Source organism: Lampetra fluviatilis, chromosome 9, assembly GCF_964198595.1.
Source record: "Lampetra fluviatilis chromosome 9, kcLamFluv1.1, whole genome shotgun sequence".
Classification (NCBI taxonomy): domain Eukaryota; kingdom Metazoa; phylum Chordata; class Hyperoartia; order Petromyzontiformes; family Petromyzontidae; genus Lampetra; species Lampetra fluviatilis.
In genome coordinates this window covers 3146639-3166739 of record NC_136283.1, presented here as the reverse complement: position 1 = coordinate 3166739, position 20101 = coordinate 3146639, and the positions used below count along the sequence as shown (strand labels likewise).

General features: G+C 40.8%; 1 protein-coding gene across 5 annotated transcripts in view; it reads right to left on the bottom strand.

Moving 5' to 3' along the window:
- The window catches only part of LOC144934126 (pro-neuregulin-1, membrane-bound isoform-like), a 496144-nt gene that overhangs the window by 226503 nt on the left and 249540 nt on the right, over positions 1 to 20101 (bottom strand). For all 5 annotated transcript variants that reach the window (XM_078859577.1, XM_078859578.1, XM_078859575.1 and 2 more), the window contains exon 3: positions 12866 to 12987. In XM_078859577.1, the coding sequence (XP_078715703.1) occupies positions 12866 to 12987 (122 nt within the window). The remainder of the gene's footprint in view (positions 1 to 12865; positions 12988 to 20101) is intronic.

Genomic DNA, 20101 nt, shown 5'->3' with positions numbered 1-20101 from the left:
ATAATACTCATAATTGTTAATTATATTAAACTGTAAAACGTACATACATAGAGCCATACATGTTTGCATACAGCCATAGCATGAATTAAATTAAAACATACACACGTGTATATATATAACCTATAACTAAATTAGCCAGTTCATTCTGAGTTTTATTTGAGAAGATTGTAAAATGTATCCGTAACCCTTTTGTTTGTTTAATTGAATTGGCCATTCACCGTACAATCGCACGGCACCACGGCGCTTGGAGGAAGTGTTCTCAAATTGCGCACAAAGACTTCAAATTATATTGCAAGTAAATCCAAGTGTCTAAGAATAACTGGCCGAAGGGAGAAATGCGACTTTGATCTTTGAGTTTTTGACCTTAAAATCAATCATATGTGAGATATTGGCGTCGCCGGCCATTTGTGAAAATGGCATCGGGATTGATCAAACTGTTAAAGGGATCTCATGGGTACAGGCCGAGAGAGGGATAACTACCCATTTTCTTACACCTTCTGTTCAACGATTATCGATTGTTCACCGTGGTAATATAATTGTTGAAATATTATTGTGTGTCCAATGAGACCGTTTGGAATTCGGTCCTTGCAGTACTGTACGAGAGCTATACACCAACACAATATATAAAGAAGACAATAATGTTTATAATAATAACCTAATTCACTTTTACAAGATACGTATACATTGCACAACAATAGAACAACCTGGAATTTAGCTGGAAGCATACAAAGACATCACCAAAAACTAAAATCCTGCAACACAAATGGGCCACACATTTAGAAGTTTTGTTTACTTTACCTAATGACAGCTGGGCTTTCTTTTCACTTTGCAAGCACTACATTGTGTACACACAGATGCAGCCGTTCATGAATACATTTCAGAGGTAAATGCGGTACACATCAATAAAGTCGGGACCAATGCCTTTCAGTCACAATATTTGCATAGTTGGTTACTGTAATTCCTCAAATGACATCATCAATGGTGGGTGCTTTGAGAGTGAACGTATCTACTAATCAAAGAGCAATTGGATTATCAGCCACAAAACAAGCTCGAGACATTTTGAATTGATGTGCAACAGAAAGTATATCGATATGAAATGTTTAATGCGTGAAAGAGCGATACCTCAAAAGCCAACCCATTAGACTGTACTGTGTGCATGCAGTGATGTGCCAGTGTGTACACAGCGGCAGTACACACCATTGTACACACACTCCAGCATCTTGAAATATACAGGGACAAACACAGACGCACACCAATGTCTCCATACACAACATGTTCTAGCAAAGGGCATATTGTGGCATGACTTACTCATAATTTACAGCCCTGTGTCAATCCACTGCTGTACTAAGGCCTCTTCACGCCGTGTCGGTCACGAGAGTTGTTTGAACAAATCTCACCACACTGGTCAGTGCAGACGGGTGAAGGAAAGAGCGCTGGACTGGTTTGGCTATCACTCACTACTGATGTTAGCTGTGGCTGGGAATTGAATTCAGGTCACCGGGTTCACAGCACTGTGCGCTAACCGCTGCACCACATCTCCCACCCACCACCCCATTAAATGGTAAGGCAAGGGGACAAAGCGGTGCTCAAACATTTACCTGCCAGGAGCCGCTGTGTCACAAAAGAAGGCGCTTCCGACTTGCCTCGCAATGCATTTGAACTCCATTTAGAAAGCCCTCTTTTTGAGTAAGAACATTCTGAAACTTGAATGGCCTGCCCTCAGGGGATGGGCCAGTGGGTGCCGCGGTGCACGTAGATTTACATCATGAGCTCTCTGTTCACACCACGTCATTTTGTGTCATGCTCAGAGTGCACTTATTACAATCAATGAACGTTTCAAAATATCACGGTGACCTGCTCTGCACATTACACTCTGAGCAAGGAGGCCTGTGCACTCGGCACATTTTTTTGCCTAAGCTTCATATTTCAGACAATAACTGTTTATTACACTGAATAAGCACATTCGTGATAAAAAAACAACATTTAAGAATATTCTAATGTGTGGGCCTGTGTATATGAATGAATATTACTTGAACAATACATACATACGATGAAAAATAGCAACTGACACCTATTGTATTTCTCCAGCAGAATATACACAGAAATGTCACAAAATCCTTTATTCTGTTCCAAAAAACCATACCCAGAACTGCAATGACTTGCCAATTCCATTGAATCACAAAATTACCTATGGCACGACCATATGGGTGGTAATTTAACATTCACAGCGGTGCACAAAGAGAAAAAAAATGTCTGACTCCTCTTTGAATACGTATTTAGTTCTTTTCTTCGTGAAATCTCAGTTCATTTGTTCAATTAAACAAAAAAAATAGTTCAAAGTTTTTTTTATACCTCGGTTGGTGCGATCTTGGGTAAATGTCTACTGGATGAAAGCTGGACATTAAGGTATATTATTTTCATTTGTCAAGAGAAGTGATGATAGCTGGTGCTCAAGACTAAAGAAAGAGTAGCTGCACATCCAACAGGACATTTATCGTGAAGATGAAGTTGATGAGATCAGCTCGTGTGCAGGAGCCATTGAGATAACATCCTGAACCACGAGGAATGGTGAAGTCATCGGGAGGCATTCACGTGGCAGTAGATTTTGATTCAAAGCTTTCGTGACTGCAGGGATTCATATTCTTGGTTCTTTCGGTAAAGTCACGTAGAAGGGAAATAATAAAATAATATAAATATAAATCAAATTTTCTTGCTGTGGATTTCACACCTGATGACGATTGCTTGTGTTGCAGTCGAAACGTCGTGAGGATTTTTATTGTTTTATATTTATATAATTTTATTATTTCCCTCCTATGTTACTTTACCGAAAGAACCAAGAATATGTGGCAGTAGATGTTTGACATGCGACCGTTTTAGTAAACTGTGCGAAAATAAGCCACTTCAAATCAAAGTACAAATCTAGAATTTGCAAAATATTTTGCCTTTCATGTCTATCATATATGGGCGGAGTGCATTGGTTAGTCCGCTGCACTATGAACCTTGGCGACCTGAGTTTGATTTCCAGCGAGGGCTAACATCAGTAACGACTGATATATGTACCAGTCTTCAGCTTTCCATTCACCAATCTGCAGACCAATGTGGTGAAGTATGGTTATAAAAAAACATGACTTAAAGGCATGGGAGGCCTTTGTCCAGGCAGATTGAAAATGAACTTTACATTGTTGTCATCTGTCATGCATGTTACATCCCTTTGAAACCCATCACAATTATATATAATGATACAATGATATGCTATTGCTATAACTTTATATTATTATTGCTATAGCAGCTCTAACCACTGCAAGGACATCGAAAATAGAAGGTCATGTATAGTGACAGAGTGGAAGGAAAAACGATTAATTGTTATTTGCTGTGTTGATATATAAAACGTACAAAATGTTACTTTAAATATTATGTCACATATAATAATGCAAAACATTAGCGAGTGCATAGCAATGTGACAGCACAATCTTAAGCCGCGTTTTCGAGCGCCCGTAGCTATGCCCAGTGAATTTGATTGGCCAGTGCTGGGAGACAACAGGGGTCAGAGGTCATCAGGAGCTACTAAGGATGGGGATGAGACCAGACATCTCCGCTCTCTTCGCTGAACATTGCATGACACGCAGGATAATTACTTTTTGCTCCAGTGCATGTGTAGCCACATGCATACGTACATATACAACGGGTTCCTGGCAACAAGCACGCGTACGTGCCATTAAATTTGCAGTAACGGTGGACAATAAAGTCCTAAAATTATGCAACCAATGGCGCAAACGCTCTGTGCGCACGTGCATTGCCGCTGCACTGCACGAGCATGTGCATCACCGACAATTCGGCAAAAAAAAAAACCGGTTACAAAAATATGCAGAAAAAGACAGCCCATGTCATGCCGCCTTACCAGAACCTAAAACTCAAACACCATCGCGTACATCACACATAAGCAACTGCTGCTTGCCATTTTTTGAAATTGATAACCTTTAAAATGCTAATGCGATAAGATAACATGAAATGTATCGCCCCATTTTGAAGTGGCAGATAAAAGATTAGCCTACCAAATTCAGAAATCTAATCTTCAAGCAATGCCCCGGTATTGAGTTGGGTTACAGAACACAAACGAAAGCGCGGCAATCGTGGAATGCAAATGCGAGGATGGCAACATCATCGTGATGCTCTCTAGAAAAAAAAAAGGTGCTTTGGATCTCTACGCAAACACCACAATGAAGGTCAGGATAAAAGGGATTAAAATCCACAGCCCCTCATTTCAAGAAAATACATGAATGGGTTGCTGTGATGTCTCAAAAGAACGGAGACTACTTTTAAAGCATTTGTATTTAAAACATGTGGATGTGTTATTACCATTTCATAATTACATTACTATAGATTAAAAACCATACGGTAAATAGTATGTGTATTGCATTGCTACTGGAAAATTGCGAATGTAGTGGCTGTGGTTGTTCGATATGGAAGAGGTAATGTATAATGCAAGCTTGGTCAATGGGCTAAATAATGCTGAGGTGTTATTGTTGCGAGCTTTGTTGACACAGCCGCCAAGGAATATCGGGAGGTGCTTCTCAAACCAGAATTGCCCTCATTATATCAGGACAAAGGTTTGGCATGACCACAATAAAATACATGTAAGTGTCTGTAATTAAATTAAATAGTTCCTCAGCAGCTCGAGGCAGCCACGCACTGCTGGTATTTCATTTTAAATGACTAAAAAATTTCCTCCATGAAATATGTACGCGATTTCATACAGTGCATTTATTTAAGGCTTTCTAGCACTCTGACAAAAGGTGTGGAGAAAACAAAGACCCACACGTTGGTTACATACGTTACGAGTTATTTAATCGTTATCGTCAGCCATGATCAGCCCACTGCTGGATGAAGACCTCCATTCCATCTCCCATGGTGATAATCCATCGAGGCCCTGTACACGAGCTGATTTCATCACTCCATATACCTCGGCGGGTGTCCTCTTGGACACGTTGAATTCCTTAGCTGCCACTCCATTCGTTACTTTTGACCGTCGGTCCATCATCAATGCTCGCGGCATGTCACAATTATTTTCGTGATTAAATAACAACAACAACCACAACTGTGTCTTATAATACAGCTAATTTATTTTCGCATATAATTCCTCATGTGTCCAAATATACTTACTTGCTGTGCAACTGAAATTGCAAAATGTTTCCTCCGAATATCGTTTCTGCAGGCAGAAATTGGTGCTTCCGTTTAGTATCACATTTGGGAGGCACATTTGGAGCTCATGAGTTTATTCTCATCCCAGAAGAGGTTCACCAACGAAAGGGAGCAATGAAATCAGTTCACGTGCAAACTGCTAGGTCCATTATTACATTACAGAAGCATGAGAGGTGGTGGCATTGAATTGACTATTGCCGATGATGATGATGGTGATTATGAAACCCCACATTTAAGATAATGTGATCACCAACAACTGTCAATGGCAAACTGAAGTTAAGAAAGGTCTACCAGCAATATGCTTGGTATGTACTTGACAATTGGTATCGATATTTGAGCTGTGTTCTTCAAAGGAGGAGTTGCATCTGACTTAAGCGGTGGGAATCTACTTTTTGCGATGGACATTGTTATCAATCACGCATGTGCCAACAGGGAGTCCTTTTACTTTTCCTGGCCGAAATGCCAGAGCGTAATTTGACAAGTCACCCATTAATGTCATTAATCGTTCTTGCTTTATTGCATATCAATTAAATTATCCTCAATGGCCATCACTGTAGTCATCTTTATTTGTTTTACAGTGGGCCATTCGATAAATGTGTGTGATGCCAGACACGACATTAACTTGCAGAATGCCTCCAATACCCAAAGCACTAAACGCTGGTGAATAATGTATACTTCACGAAGCAGTAAATATACTGCAATATTTAGGTATCCTTCCATGATTGAAAGCATAAGGTCTGACAAAATGTTCATACGGTATATTATGATGATATACACTTGTCAATCCAAATACTGCAATATTTGTACATTAACCGAATGGGCGAATGAAGGCCTGCTGGGTAAACAGCGTTGCAACGAAAAATGAGATGACTTTGCACAAACAGGGAGATGCTAATAACAACACTGTACCAATTATCTATATGGCTGGTGTGAGAAAAATGTATCCATTACAACATGATAAGTTCTTCAATAAAATGTGAAAAAGAGATCACAAAGTAGCAAAATATGATGTTTATAAAATCATTGCCATCATCAATCACCACTTATTATTTGTAAAATGCTGCACACATTACAAAATATCATTATATTTAGTAATGCAAACCATTTATGGCTCTTTGTACATCCGCTGCTTGTGCCCAATCTCGTTTTCGATCCTTCTCCCTTCTTGCACCCCGACACTGGAATCAACTTCCCCTGTACATGAAGCGGTTCCCCTCCTTAACCACCTTACATTCCTCTCTCAAAGCCTCACCTCTTCTCCATCGCCGATTCCCTTCCTCCTATTCCCTTCCCTCGCGTCTACACTCCGTCCTGTCCCTCCCCTACAGACCTTCCGTGACCCCTACTTGCCCTCCGTGAGGGTCACTTATTCCTCGGTCCTTGCACACACTGCACCTGCCATCTAAATCACTCGATTTTGTGACCGCTTTTTAAACAATGTTAAGCGCCCAGAGCTACGGCGCCTTATGAATGTAAAATGAAATCAAATTAATGTATTTGTCCATACTTCACCGCATTGCAGTTTGGTAAACGGGGGGGGGGGGGGGGCAATATCAGCTCAGGTGTCACTTTCCACTGATGTTAGGATGTCCATGGGATTGAAATCAGGTTACCGGGTTCACGGAGCAGTGCACTCAGCAATTCACCCCCTGTCCTAAGACATGTGGTTAATTTTTAAAAGTTTGTAGAAGAAATAATTGTGGAGGGAGAAAAAAATTACCAAATCGGAAGCCTCTGAGTAGTGCAACCCTGTTAATTTTAGTGTCATAGAAGTCCATTATCAAACTTGATGTAATATTAATTCATACCTTTTATGTGGGGGACAAAGTATAACGCTGTATGAAAACGGAGTGAAGTTAAGTAGATTTCATAATTACTACCCTGCTCGCCATGTCATTTAAAAACGTTTTAAAAAGTGATCAAAAGGCATGTGCCACCATCTTAAAGGAATGACCAGGCCTGTGCATGCATACAGTCGTCAACAATCATGCTTCAACACCCAACAGCAAACATGCAGTCGTTGAAGCTAAATTGTTTCTTTTATTTGGTTATTTTGAAGGGAAGGATTGTGAATCAATGTTATCTCCCCTTGTCGCACCTCACACCTGCCACTTGGTTACAGCTGTAGGGGGTCTCACATACACCTGCAAGGTAAAGGTGCAGCCCTGCAATTGCTTACTCACGCCACTCCTGGTGGAAGGAGGGCCTAGACTAAATGGATCTTCAGAGAGCCCCTTGGGAGGGTATTTGCCCTGCTGCTCTTGCACGATGGACAGACATCTTTAAAGAAGTGGGAGCACCCATACTTTACCCCGCCAAATGTAACCTGATATTTCACTATAAACTATATATTTTTTTATTTCACCAGTTGAGGTCCACTGAGCTATATAGCTCATGTGCAGAAGCAACCTGGGCCACAAACCCACGTGACCATAGGGAGAACACGCAAACTCCCAATATACCGGCGTCAGGGTTGGAATACAACCCACGACCTTCTGCATACCAGGCGAGAGAGTTAACATCTCACCACAGTGGTGCTCCACCAAACTGCTGATCGTCGAACAGCTGATCACTGAACAGCTGATCGCCGAACAGCTGATCGCCAAACTGCTGATCACCGAACAGCTGATCACCAAACTGCTGATCACCGAACAGCTGATCACCAAACTGCTGATCACCAAACTGCTGATCACCAAACTGCTGATCGCCAAACTGCTGATCGCCAAACTGCTGATCACCAAACTGCTGATCACCAAACTGCTGATCACCAAACTGCTGATCACCAAACTGCTGATCACCGAACAGCTGATCGCCAAACTGTGGTGAACCCATGTTTACTATTGGGTGGACAAAGGCGTTTGGGGGGATTGAAGGAATCGGCACATTTTTTTCAATCGCTGCATCAAGAGAAAGATCCAGTGACCTCCGGATTGCAAGTCCAGTGTGATAACCATTAGACCACAACAGTATCCCTGCGCACATTTTATCCTGCCAAAAACGCCTTCAGAGATATGTTTATGTACGCTTTTGTTTACTTTGCATTACAAACAATAAAGAGCAATTTCATAACTTGATAATAAAATTTGTATAAGTAAATTTTATCGTGGGTTTATATTGTTAAATATATTTTTTTGTATTGTATATTTAAAATATCCGTGCAATTCATGCTTGGCTGTGCATGATGATATATTTAAAATATATAAATTCCCGATATTCAATTCATATATTACCACTGAAGTTTTGAGATAATGTGCATAACCATTGCATGATATGCACATTGTATGCTATTAAATACATGCACGGAAGCATTTATGCACAGTGATCACTTAAAACATATATTTATGGAGCACTCTAATCTCTCTGCTGGACTTTTAATAACAAGCCTAAAAGTTCCATTTGCTAGATTCTGTGCAACAATAGAGTTGGCACGCTGCATCCTATTTATGTAATAAAATATTTTATACCGGGGCATTTTGAAAAGAAAGATAATCCAAGTGCAGGGTAATGCTCAGAGGGCCACTTATTCACAGATAGGATTCCTCAGTAATCCACATGTCAGGGCTATATTTCACAGCGTTTGGTACATTGCATTATAATATCAATACACAATTGCTGTGCAGCTAATTATTTTCTGTATTACATCATAATTTACAGCTCCTTGTTAACCTACTGCTGGATGAAGCCCCCCCGTGATGCCTTGCCATCGGTCATGAGAGTTGCTTACTCGTTCTTCACGCTGGCCAGTGCGGGTTGAAGGTAGGACACAGAGGACCAGTTCAGATATCACCCGTTACTGATGTTAGCCCTGGCTGTGAATATAAATCAGGTTGCCAGGTACATAGCGCAGTGCGCTAACCACTGTGCGACTGCTCAACCCCCAGTACAGTATGAATAAAGTGTGTAACAAAATACTCTATCACGTTTGTTTACGCATCACGGCATCATGGTGGGCATAACATGTGCAGCATGTGTAGATAACTTGTCGTTTGTAACCACGACCTATGCAACCGTGATTGTAACGAAGATCTCCGCTGTACTGTATAACGTATGTACCGTCGTACGCAGAGCCTCACAGCTTATTGGGCCCCTCCTGCTGAAAATAAATAGAATCTATCAAATGTATTCACTATTAACCGCACAATAATTGGCCTTTGATTGTCATCTATGAGCATTGCAGAGCTCCAATAATGCAGTGTGCAGTGGGTTTCTGTTGAAGTCGTCACTAGGGGGATGTTGAGGGTTTCCGCAGTACAAATAAGACATATGCTAGCAGACACTTGGTGTCAGTGAGGGTGGTGATATGGAACAGACGACGCGGACAGGGGGAGACTGAAGGATGCTCGCCTCTGTTTCACAATCACAAAATATAACCGAAGCGCAATGAGAACAGCTGCCTCCAATACTTTACCTCTCCAATCCCCCACCCTCACATCTTCCTGGACTGGCCCAACTATTATGGAGATAGATTTAGATTTTTTTTTTATACGTCGTCTGAGGTGGAGCCAGATGTCGCTGCATCTAATCACGGTGACAGCACTAAATTGTTTTTTTTAATATACATCGCCTTTTTTGTTGTTGCAGCTATTGCAAATGAGCATTCGTGTCAATTAAATGTCTTTATCATCGCTACTAATTGATTCTGTGTTTGGCCCATTGTCTCCAATGCAATAGAGGTTCAATGTCACTTTTGAGACCTTAGATTAGGGCTGTTAACTAGTTAAATATAAATATATATCCTCATACAGTGCATTATAAACGTACATTTAATTTAATACGTAAAAAAAAATCGATATTGCATCACAAAATGTGAAGCGCAGAATTTTGAAAGTCATGCAAATTGATGAATACCAACAAAATAATGATTACAGCCCATTGGCAACCGATGAAAGGCCTCCGCATACCGTGTTAGTTTTTTGTGGTTGTTTGACCATACTTCACCTGACTGGTCCGTGTGGATCAGTTAAGGCGAGTTCAAATATCATTCGCCAGTGATGTTTGCCATGGCACGGGAATCGAACTCAGCCCACTGGAGTCCATAGCGAAGTGTGCAGACCACTGACACCAACACTCCACCCCCCCCCCCCCCCCCATTTATACACGCTCGGACAATTACACACCGTGCCTGTTTTTGAATGCAGACAATTATTTACAACGATTTTATGGAGAAAATAAATTGAGATATTTGCATGAAAAAATATCCTAAAGGCCACGCATGTAAACACTCGGTCCAATCAATTTGCTGCCTCCACTCTGGAAGTGAAAAAAAAAACTTAAAGAGATACTTTAGAAAAACCATTCGTCACAGGTTGCTTCAGACAGGCTCTGTAATCAAAGTGCCCTGACCCCTGTACATTTGAGCCTCAACCGACGCAAAGGGCATTTTGCAGCATCGCAAATGCACAGGCTTCCTTCGGAGGACGACACACATGGGATGACCATGCGGGGAAGAGCAGAGTGTGTGCACAAGCCACCCTTTTAAAGGGTCACGAGGTATATCCGCACCAAATGACACGTTCAAAGGCCCCAGCTGACAACTCAAGATGCAAAAGGAATTGAAAAAGTAGCAAATAGATGTTGGTTGAAGGTCAGACGACGAGTACCCGTGTATGGTTGTTTTTGTAACCAAAAAAAATATATGTGTACATTTACATATAAGGAATAAAAGGATATATTATAATATGTTGCAAAACATCCACCACTCCATAGATATTTTCAGTTGCTTGCTGGCACCTCCTTAAGAGTTTACAACTGTGCTGTATGTTTTAATATCATGAGCCAACGCTGCCACGGACCAATATTTGCCAATGGTAATGTTATACGATGGGCATAAAGTGTAAGAATTTCATTGATATAAAGGTCAGGCACCATATAAGTCAATCAAGGTCACTTTGTCAATCAGATAAACATAGGAGCTTTTATATGGATTTTGATTACCTCGTAAATTTGATAGCACAGTTGACCCTTCACTATCACCTTGTTTAAACCTTGAAATAATTCTGTTCAATATCCTGCAAAAATCCATTTGCGGATTGTCACTAAATATCTGATGTTACTTTAACCTCTGGACATCAAAGGCCTTGGAGAAGTAACGCAGGAATTCATTTGGCCTCGAACGCATTTCCTTGGACGAGGTCATGTGGATTCATTTCAAATGAAGGCAAAAGATAAATCAAAGTAATCGTCGTGTCAGATGCAAAGAGCACATATCAACTGCTGGACAATTAAAATTATTAGTCCTAAAAGCAACACTTGGCAGGACCTATGATTTATTTTGGTCCTGCAGTGGGCAGAGATGCTAGCTTGCATGAATGATTTAGCAAGGACCGTCATAGATGGTCTGGAAGGCCTATGTTGCATTCTTTGCTCCAGGGAAAATTGATAATTTTAAATGCTAGACTCTGATATGCCGACTAAGGGCATTCCCCGTGGTGCCTTAAATCACTGATTAATAACCACGGTCTGGGGAAACCCAGAGCCATCATGGTTTGATGGTGCATGATGATAGTCATTCTAATAATACCAATATGACAACCTCCACACACTCTGATCGGAATCAGGTCCATTTTAATGCTTTATGTCTCACAACATACAACATCTTTGGTGGGTGTTGCTTGAAACTGTTTTTCCAAGTGCTGCGTGCAATAACGAGACACATCGTTTATCTCCATAGAGATGAACTTACCTTGCTCAAGTTTGCATCGTTGTATCTTAATGTGTGCGTTGCCGATGGTTTTCGTTTACATGTCTAAGCCTCGTGCTGCTGTTAGTACATACGTATTATAGCCGTTGCGTATCCCCCAGTGTATTTATTACTGCAAAGGCCTTTGATTCATGTACACAAGAAAACCAACATCTCTTCATTAAATCCAGTCCCTAGTTTTGAACCCATGTCAAAAAACGTGGCTAAGCTTCCCACATAATCATTTGAATATGCGCACGAGTTAATGCACATCAATTTAAATACAGCATGTAAGACTTTAAGACATTTTTTTAAATATGAGAAGGTGTTCTTTTTCCCCCCCCTAGAAATTTGCTTGCGGTATGTTTTCCTGAATTTTCAGTGATTTCAACTCGATCGTCCCACAGATAATTAAATGTCGAGGGCGTTCCCAGTTACAAGATTCACCCTGAGGGCCGAAACTGGACAGGTGACATTGATGGATGGCATTTAAATATGCAAGGCATGATCCAGAAGCAGGTATATGATTTATATATGTACAAAAAAGCCCCAAATATGTTCCACAATGTGAGAGTATGTGCATCACCCACACCGGTTTAGTGCAGTTCATCTTCTACCAGTACCATGGCATCTTTCACCGGCTCCTTTAGCACCCCAGGGTTTTATGATGTTAGATTTATGAAATGGTTTATCACTTTTTTTTCATTTACACCCCTAGTGCAGCATTATATGTGAAGCCATCCATTTTTTTTTTGGGGGGGGGGGGGTTAATTTACTGTGGGTACCCCCTTACTCCCCCGAGATTTGGAACTGATATTTTTTTTAAACCCGCGCTTGTGGGTGTAATTTTCCACGTGCAGTGTCACAAAATGCCCGATTATTAATGTTATTTTAAATAGGCATTTCCAGTAATGTATTCGACGAGTTGATGTAAATAGCTCACCCCGACGTATCGTTCAATTCCACTGAGCCCCGGCAGTGACTCACCTTTTTTGCTGACCGTGACGGATCCCTTGACTTCAGCCTTGCCCAGGAAGTTGGAGGCCTCACAGCGATATTCGCCCGCGTCGCTCATCTTCACCTTGCTGATCTGCAGCCTGGAGTTCTTCCTACGACGAGCAAATGGGCACAGAAATTGTTAAATTACAGGTCAACGCTGACCTCACGTTCTTTATCACCTCGTGCCTTTGGCCAACAACAACGCGACGCCTTTGTGATTAATGTTGTTAATCATGGCAAAAAAGAAAGATACATTCGGTCAATTATAAATCTAAGGTGTTATTTGTTGCACAAAAATATTTGACCTTTTGTGCGAGGGACGAATAATCACTCTAGAGAGTTATTATTGCAACAGATTATCCACCATGGTTTTTTTCCATGTGCATTAACTCTGTGGCTTCTACAATTCTCCTGTACAGAAGCTGAATGATAACAATACTATGGACCTTACGAGGGTGATGAATGCACATTATCGATAGGGCTGCAATAGCAAAATCTCATGTGACCAGCTCGAACCCCTTTCCCCCAATCCCATATTGTCCATCAGTGAGCTGCTACCGATGCCCATTACATACGAGTCAATAATGACTTCCTGATAAACCATTAATGGAGACACAATAGCTTTTTAAACATCCCCAATGCAATAAACCCGCGTGGCCGCATAAGTACCGCACCACTTGAGCAGTGGGAAATGTTTGGCGAAAACAACGAACCGAGGCCATTAATCAAGAGAATTGAAACCACAGCTGAAAAGAATCGTGAGGGAGACGCGCGCTTGGAATTACACCGAGACCCAGACAAGAGGAGTACGTGGTTTAGAGATGAAACAAAGTTAAATGGCATCTCATCCAAAGTGTTAAAAAAGCAGTAAGTGGGCTTGGCCAGGGCATGTCACACGATGGGATGGTGGCGGACGGTAAAGGAATTGCACGCGTGTGATGTGATGTGTCACTGAGGGAGATGGAGCGATAGAATCGGAGCTGACGTGCCTGTGGCTAGGTGGATTATTACACCGCAGGATTGTGGGTGATGGCAGCAGCGTGTGGAAGCCTTCATCCAGCAGTGGATTAACTCTGGCCGTTGATAATGTTGATGATGAAATGTGACCGGTGTGCAGGCAGCGCTAAACATTGTTAACAGTAAATGATGCATTGCGATCTCGCTTATATATCCTAACGGCAACTGACGTCCGTAGATTTAGGAATCACCACGTGGCAGAGAAGGGTTAACGCCCGGGATCTCCATATATATGAAAAGTAATAAACTGGGTCCATGGACAGCCTTTGGGTGTTACCCGTCACCATAACTCATTTAACTCAGTCGTAATAACTCCGCTTCTTGCCATTACTGTTGCTGCTGGCAAAAAAATATAACAGCAGCAGCAGCATGCAGCTGGCAAAGACTCCTCGACTGACCATTCAAAGAGCTGCAGGTGTATTTTATGCACCTACATATCAGCCAATAAATGCTTGATTACCATTAATGTCTATAAAGTTCTACAGGCTACATTTTACTTTCACCAGCCTTCATGAATGACCATCCCATTGTTGACGTCCATGCAATTGCATGCTCTAATCAGTCTAATGGAACGTGGTGCATAGTCAAAATCCACAAAGAACATCATGGAACCTTTTTGTCAGTAGCAAAGTATGAATAATAAGAATAGCTTTACCCTTTCTGGCAATACAACAGTTGTGTTTAGATGTTCAAACATCACATAGAGAAACCTTTTGCAAGGAATCAACTTTGTATAAACCACCATATACTTATGGTGAACATGCAAACAAACATGCTCTGATTATATAGGCAGTCTATGAAACCGTATCTGGTGGAAGCCAATCACTGTTAAAGACAATGCATATATAATTGTCAGAGCATGTTTTTTTGCATGTTCACCACAAGTATGTGGTGGTCTATGCAACGTTTATTCCTTGTAAAAGGTTTCTGTATTTGGTGTTTGAACATCTTAACACCTAAATTTTGATTTAAAGCTTTCGTGACTGCAGGGATTCATATTCTTGGTTCTTTCGGTAAAGTCACGTAGAAGGGAAATAATAAAATAATACAAATATATAAAACAATAAAATCCTCACGACGTTTCGACTGCAACACAAGCAATCATCAGCCGGTGTGAAATCCACAGCAAGAATATTTGAAAAAAGTAGCGGTTTTTTCTCAACGTCAGCACCACGGACAGCGATTTGGCAGTTGGTCAGATGCACGAACATAGATGGACTCGTCCATCTGACCAACTGCCAAATCGCTGTTCGTGGTGCTGACGTTAAGCAAAAACCGCCACTTTTTTCAAATTTTCTTGTATCACACCTGATGATGATTGCTTGTGGTGCAGTCGGAACATCGTGAGAATTGTATTCAATATTTTTATTATTTTATTATTTCCCTTCTACGTCACTTTACCGAAAGAACCAAGAATATGAATCCCTGCAGTCACGGAAGCTTTAAATCAAAACCTCTTTTATTGTCAGGTCGAGTAAAACCCATTCTTATTTTTTTAAATCCCGAAAGCACATTCTACAGAATTCACCGTAGACAGAGCTAAAAGTGCAACCCTGGCAATTTCTTGTTCACTCCACTGCTGGCGGAAGAGCCTCCACTCTCGGGGAGCTATGGAGAGCCCTCTCTTGGCGCATCTTTGGCCTACTCTTCCATGCTGGCCAGGTGTCTTGAAAGAGGTGGAGAGTAACCCACACTTTACCCCAACACACGTGACCTGCTCGTCGACGAACTGTGTGATGTGCCCGTTTAAGTCCACTGGGTGTACAGAGCTGGGTGGGGAGAAGGTGGAGTTAAAGAAACCTGGACCACTGATTGGTTCAACTGGCACGCTGGGAAGTCGAATCGGTGCCCGCTAGATTGCAAGTCCGGTGTGCTGAAACTGTTGCACGCACCAGGACAACAGATAACCTATTACGGGTCGGTGTTCTGCCTGTTTGCTAAAAAAGAGTGATGTTATTAATGCTGAAAGAGGCATTGCCCACTCATTGTAAAGACGGCCATTCTCATGGCAGTCTAATTTAGTATAGCTAATTAAACTGATCAATGGAAATGGAATGAGCTTGTTTTGTTATTGATTATCATTACAAATCCATTGTCCTGGTATTCTTCTGCTATTCATTAGCAGGCAATGGGCACAGCATGTTAAATAGCAAGGTAATAGCTAAGATAAATTGGATAGTAATTGTTAATCCTTTATATGTATAACTTATGTTTTTTGGATGTGAACAACTATCCATTAAAACAGTTTTCACTTTCCGAGAATCTTATTTTATAACTATTATTTCACAATGTAAATGCCTATGTACATAAAATGTAAAACAAGTATATTGCATGGCAATCACACATGTACTGCATTCTCTAGATCAGGACAAACTTTGTCGCCTGTATTGTGAAGCTGACGTTTGAGTGGTGTGTGCCTTGCCACCCCACATGTCCGGACGTGCGTGGCCACGTTTTTGTAACTTTATTGACACTTGGCCACAAGTTTTGAGTGCGTTTTTCTTTCTGGAGCACCTCAATAATAATCTGGAGAACATCGTGCCATTTGCGAATGGAGGCTTGATGGTGTTTGCTGATTGAATCAGTAGTCCTTGTCGTGATAATGTGTTACTTGTTTGTAGATGTCGTAGGTATTGCGCATTTAGGAGAAAGATAAATAATTAGTAATTCATTGACAACAATGTGTTTCAGGTGGCCTTGTAGATTTGCACATGGGGAGACGTGTTTAAGAAGTAACCATGAACATTTCCATGACATAGATCTCTCCTATCACGTGTACATACACGAGTGACATTTATATTTCACGTACACAATACAATTTATATCTATTCTATGCTGATGATGCAATATCTGTGTTTGAATCACTGCTGTGATTTAGTGTGACTTTACTGGCGAGTATAAATCCTTGTACCTCAAAAACACATTGTTGAAGTTATATAAATATATCATTTAACAAGTGACACAATGATTATAATGTTTTACAAATTAAATGTTCTTACCAAAGACAAAAGTAACAATTTATGAAAAGGAGTATCTGATTGTATGGTCTCTGCTTAAATTAGATTTTTTAAATAAAATATAGCACGAGGGTGTGGGCGGAGCAGTGGCAGAGTAGTAGCGCACTGCACTATGAACATGGCAACTGGACCATCATTGGTGGTGAGTAACATGTGAATTAACTTCCCGCCCCCCATACCCCCCACGCGTACCCCCACGCGTACCCCCACGCGTACCCCCACACCCCCACGCGTACCCCCACACGTACCCCCACGCCTCCCCCCCCCTTCAGCAACTCATGCTGAACAGAGAGATGAAGTATGATCAAACAACTCACACAGGATGGTGAGGCCTTGCAGTCATGGATTGGACAAAAGGGCTGCAATTTTTTAAAATGTTATTCAAATAAATATATAAAACATTCGATGAACGGTATTGTTTCAAAAATGTTATTGCATGTGTTTTCATGTTTTACGAAAAGAAGTGTAAGGTGTGTAAGGGTTCAATAGGTCACCTTTAAAAGTTAGGATTGCCCATCGATATTCCTTCACTGGGCTTGGTGATATACATCAGCAGGTAGATGCCAATTAAGTAAGGATTACTAGAAAACCCCATGGGCAAAATTGTCAGCCTTCAAAATTAGCATCGCATATCTCTCATAGAGTTGCAAACTTGAAAGCTCTTAAGCCAGCTTAATTCCAATTAAGTGTAGTCTTAAGATGACATATAACAGGCAAAGCTGTTTCCTTTACAAGTGGAAAAGTTCAAATGTTTTGCACCGCATGGGGCTTCATAAGATACATCGCCAAATGGAACACCTTCCTGCGTTTCTTTTGTATGAAAAAGCACAATGGAAATAATTAATGTGCTGTCATATTCGAGCAACTTTTGTTTTGGTATTAACATCATATTGCGTCTCATATTAACCATTTGGATGTACACTACTTTCTTTATTGAGTGCGACGGTTGCTGGATTGTTTCAATCCCCTGGCCTCCGCCATACGTTGGTAGGTCGTGTGCGGTGGGATCCTGGTCTATTCCTGCATACGGCAAGGAGCTAAATGTCAATGTCCGAGCCCTGGCTTGCCATGACGAGAGATTTCGTGTTGTTTTGCTCCTCCTCTATTGAAGGAGCGCAGACCACAGCGGTTTACAATACGGTCCATAGTTTTGGTTGCATGGCCACAGTCGCACCGCTCCCGCTTGACTTTCATCTTTCCATTCAAGGAGATATGCAACATCAGCCTGTTGATGTTCGGACGTGGTTTACGGTGCACCAGTGTCTTCCAGGAGGGTAGAGGTGTGAGTACTGCCACCCTTTCAAAACACGTGGTCATCATGGAAGAGAAGATCAATTACCCTTGAACGGTACTTTCCAAGAGCTGTGGTCTCGTCGAGGCTTTTCTGCCAGCAATGGAATGGCCAGGCAATTGTTTAATAACGTTGAAGTAATATCCATATAAAATAAAGTAAAAAACGATTCTCCCCCTTCTTCCCTTGATCATCTCAGAAAAACGTGATCATTTACAGCCATATAGATTGAGTTCCCTGGTGATGAATTAAGCAACATTGGGCAGATTAGAAAATTGTCTTTATTTAATTGTTGGGTATTTTTCAACCATACAAGTAAAATGCAGCCTTTTTAATTCTGTACAGGTAGATACATAAAATGCAGCCATCCATGAAATTTCCAGATTGCAAGGTCCTCAGATACATGCATTTGGCTTTTTGGCTAACTATGTTGGCTCTAACATGAATAAATTATCAAAGGCATGATTTATTACAATCTTTACATCAGTGCTTCTTTGATGATGTATGTGTTATTGGGTTTTTCAAAATTTTTGCACGGAAAATGTTCATAAGAAAGCAAACAAATATATAAAACAAAAGCTTGCGAGTTTTTTTTTTTTGCCGAGAGGTATTGTAAACATCTCGTACTTGATGGTTAGCTATATCAATGAAATACAGAATGACAAAAAATTATATGTAGGTATGAAAGCATATTTTCATTGCTGAATATTTAACATTCTCAAGCAATGTTCCCTTCAAAATTGCACCACTGTATAAGCACAACAATACCTGTTAACATATGATTTGATAAGAAAAAGTTGCAGTTTCTGGCCTTGAAAATCTTGCACCTCTTGATACTAAAGAATTGATCACAGCTGGAAAAGAGATTTAAATCAACAAATGTGCCTCCCCCTGGTTTTGGCAATGATCAAGAGGCTGCTAAAATACTGCTGCTGATGCAATGCCATTTGAGGCATTATAATAGGTCATCACCCATACCACATGCTCCATGCAAGACCTGAGCAGCAATCCCCTGACATTCATCTCAGCAGCTTGTGCGCGACTGAGGAAGGCAAGCTTGGCCAACCACATGGCTAATGTCACAATACATTAAAGGAAATGTCGCCAGCGATGTCCTGGACTGGATGTCCTGCACACCCGTGCGGCACTTAGAACTTGCACAGACACACATGCACACACCTGAATCTATGCCGGTGTACGTATGTTAAGGATATCATTTTTCATGATGCGATGCGATATCAAAGTTCTTAATTTATGACAGTTATCACGATATCAGTTTACTGCATCAATGCACGTGCACAACATCTGTGGTGAAGAGGAAAAGCTTCCCAAGTTGTAAATTCACCTGAATTTTTGGTGTCATCATGGATTAACACAGATAGCAGAACGATGAATCCCTTTATCCGAATATTTGTCTTGTTTTTGCGCTCTCATGTGCTTCACGTACAGAGACTGCTTTAAAGGCATTCAACTGCAGTTCGCTCAATATAAGCCTGCCGAAAGTATTTGCAAATAATTCCAATATATCACAGATTAAGCACACGTGCTGTCACGAAATGATGACGTCATATACCCACAATGCCATGAATATCTCCAAGAAACATTTGACAAAATTATAACTTTGACAACCAGCGTTATTATTATTTTTTTGTCAGTAAAAAAAAAGATATTCAAGAAACATAATATGAGCAATCATAATCATGACGTAATAATATAAAAATGTAATAATATATAATACGATAATAGTGAATCTTATATCCCACCATATCACAGTAACCGCTATGTGGCTATATATACGTTTTTAAAATGTCTACAGGATACATATGAAGGCATAACAAATTGAGAATGGCACGTAAAAAATATGCGCAAAATCACAAATTGCTTTTGTTTTTTTACAAA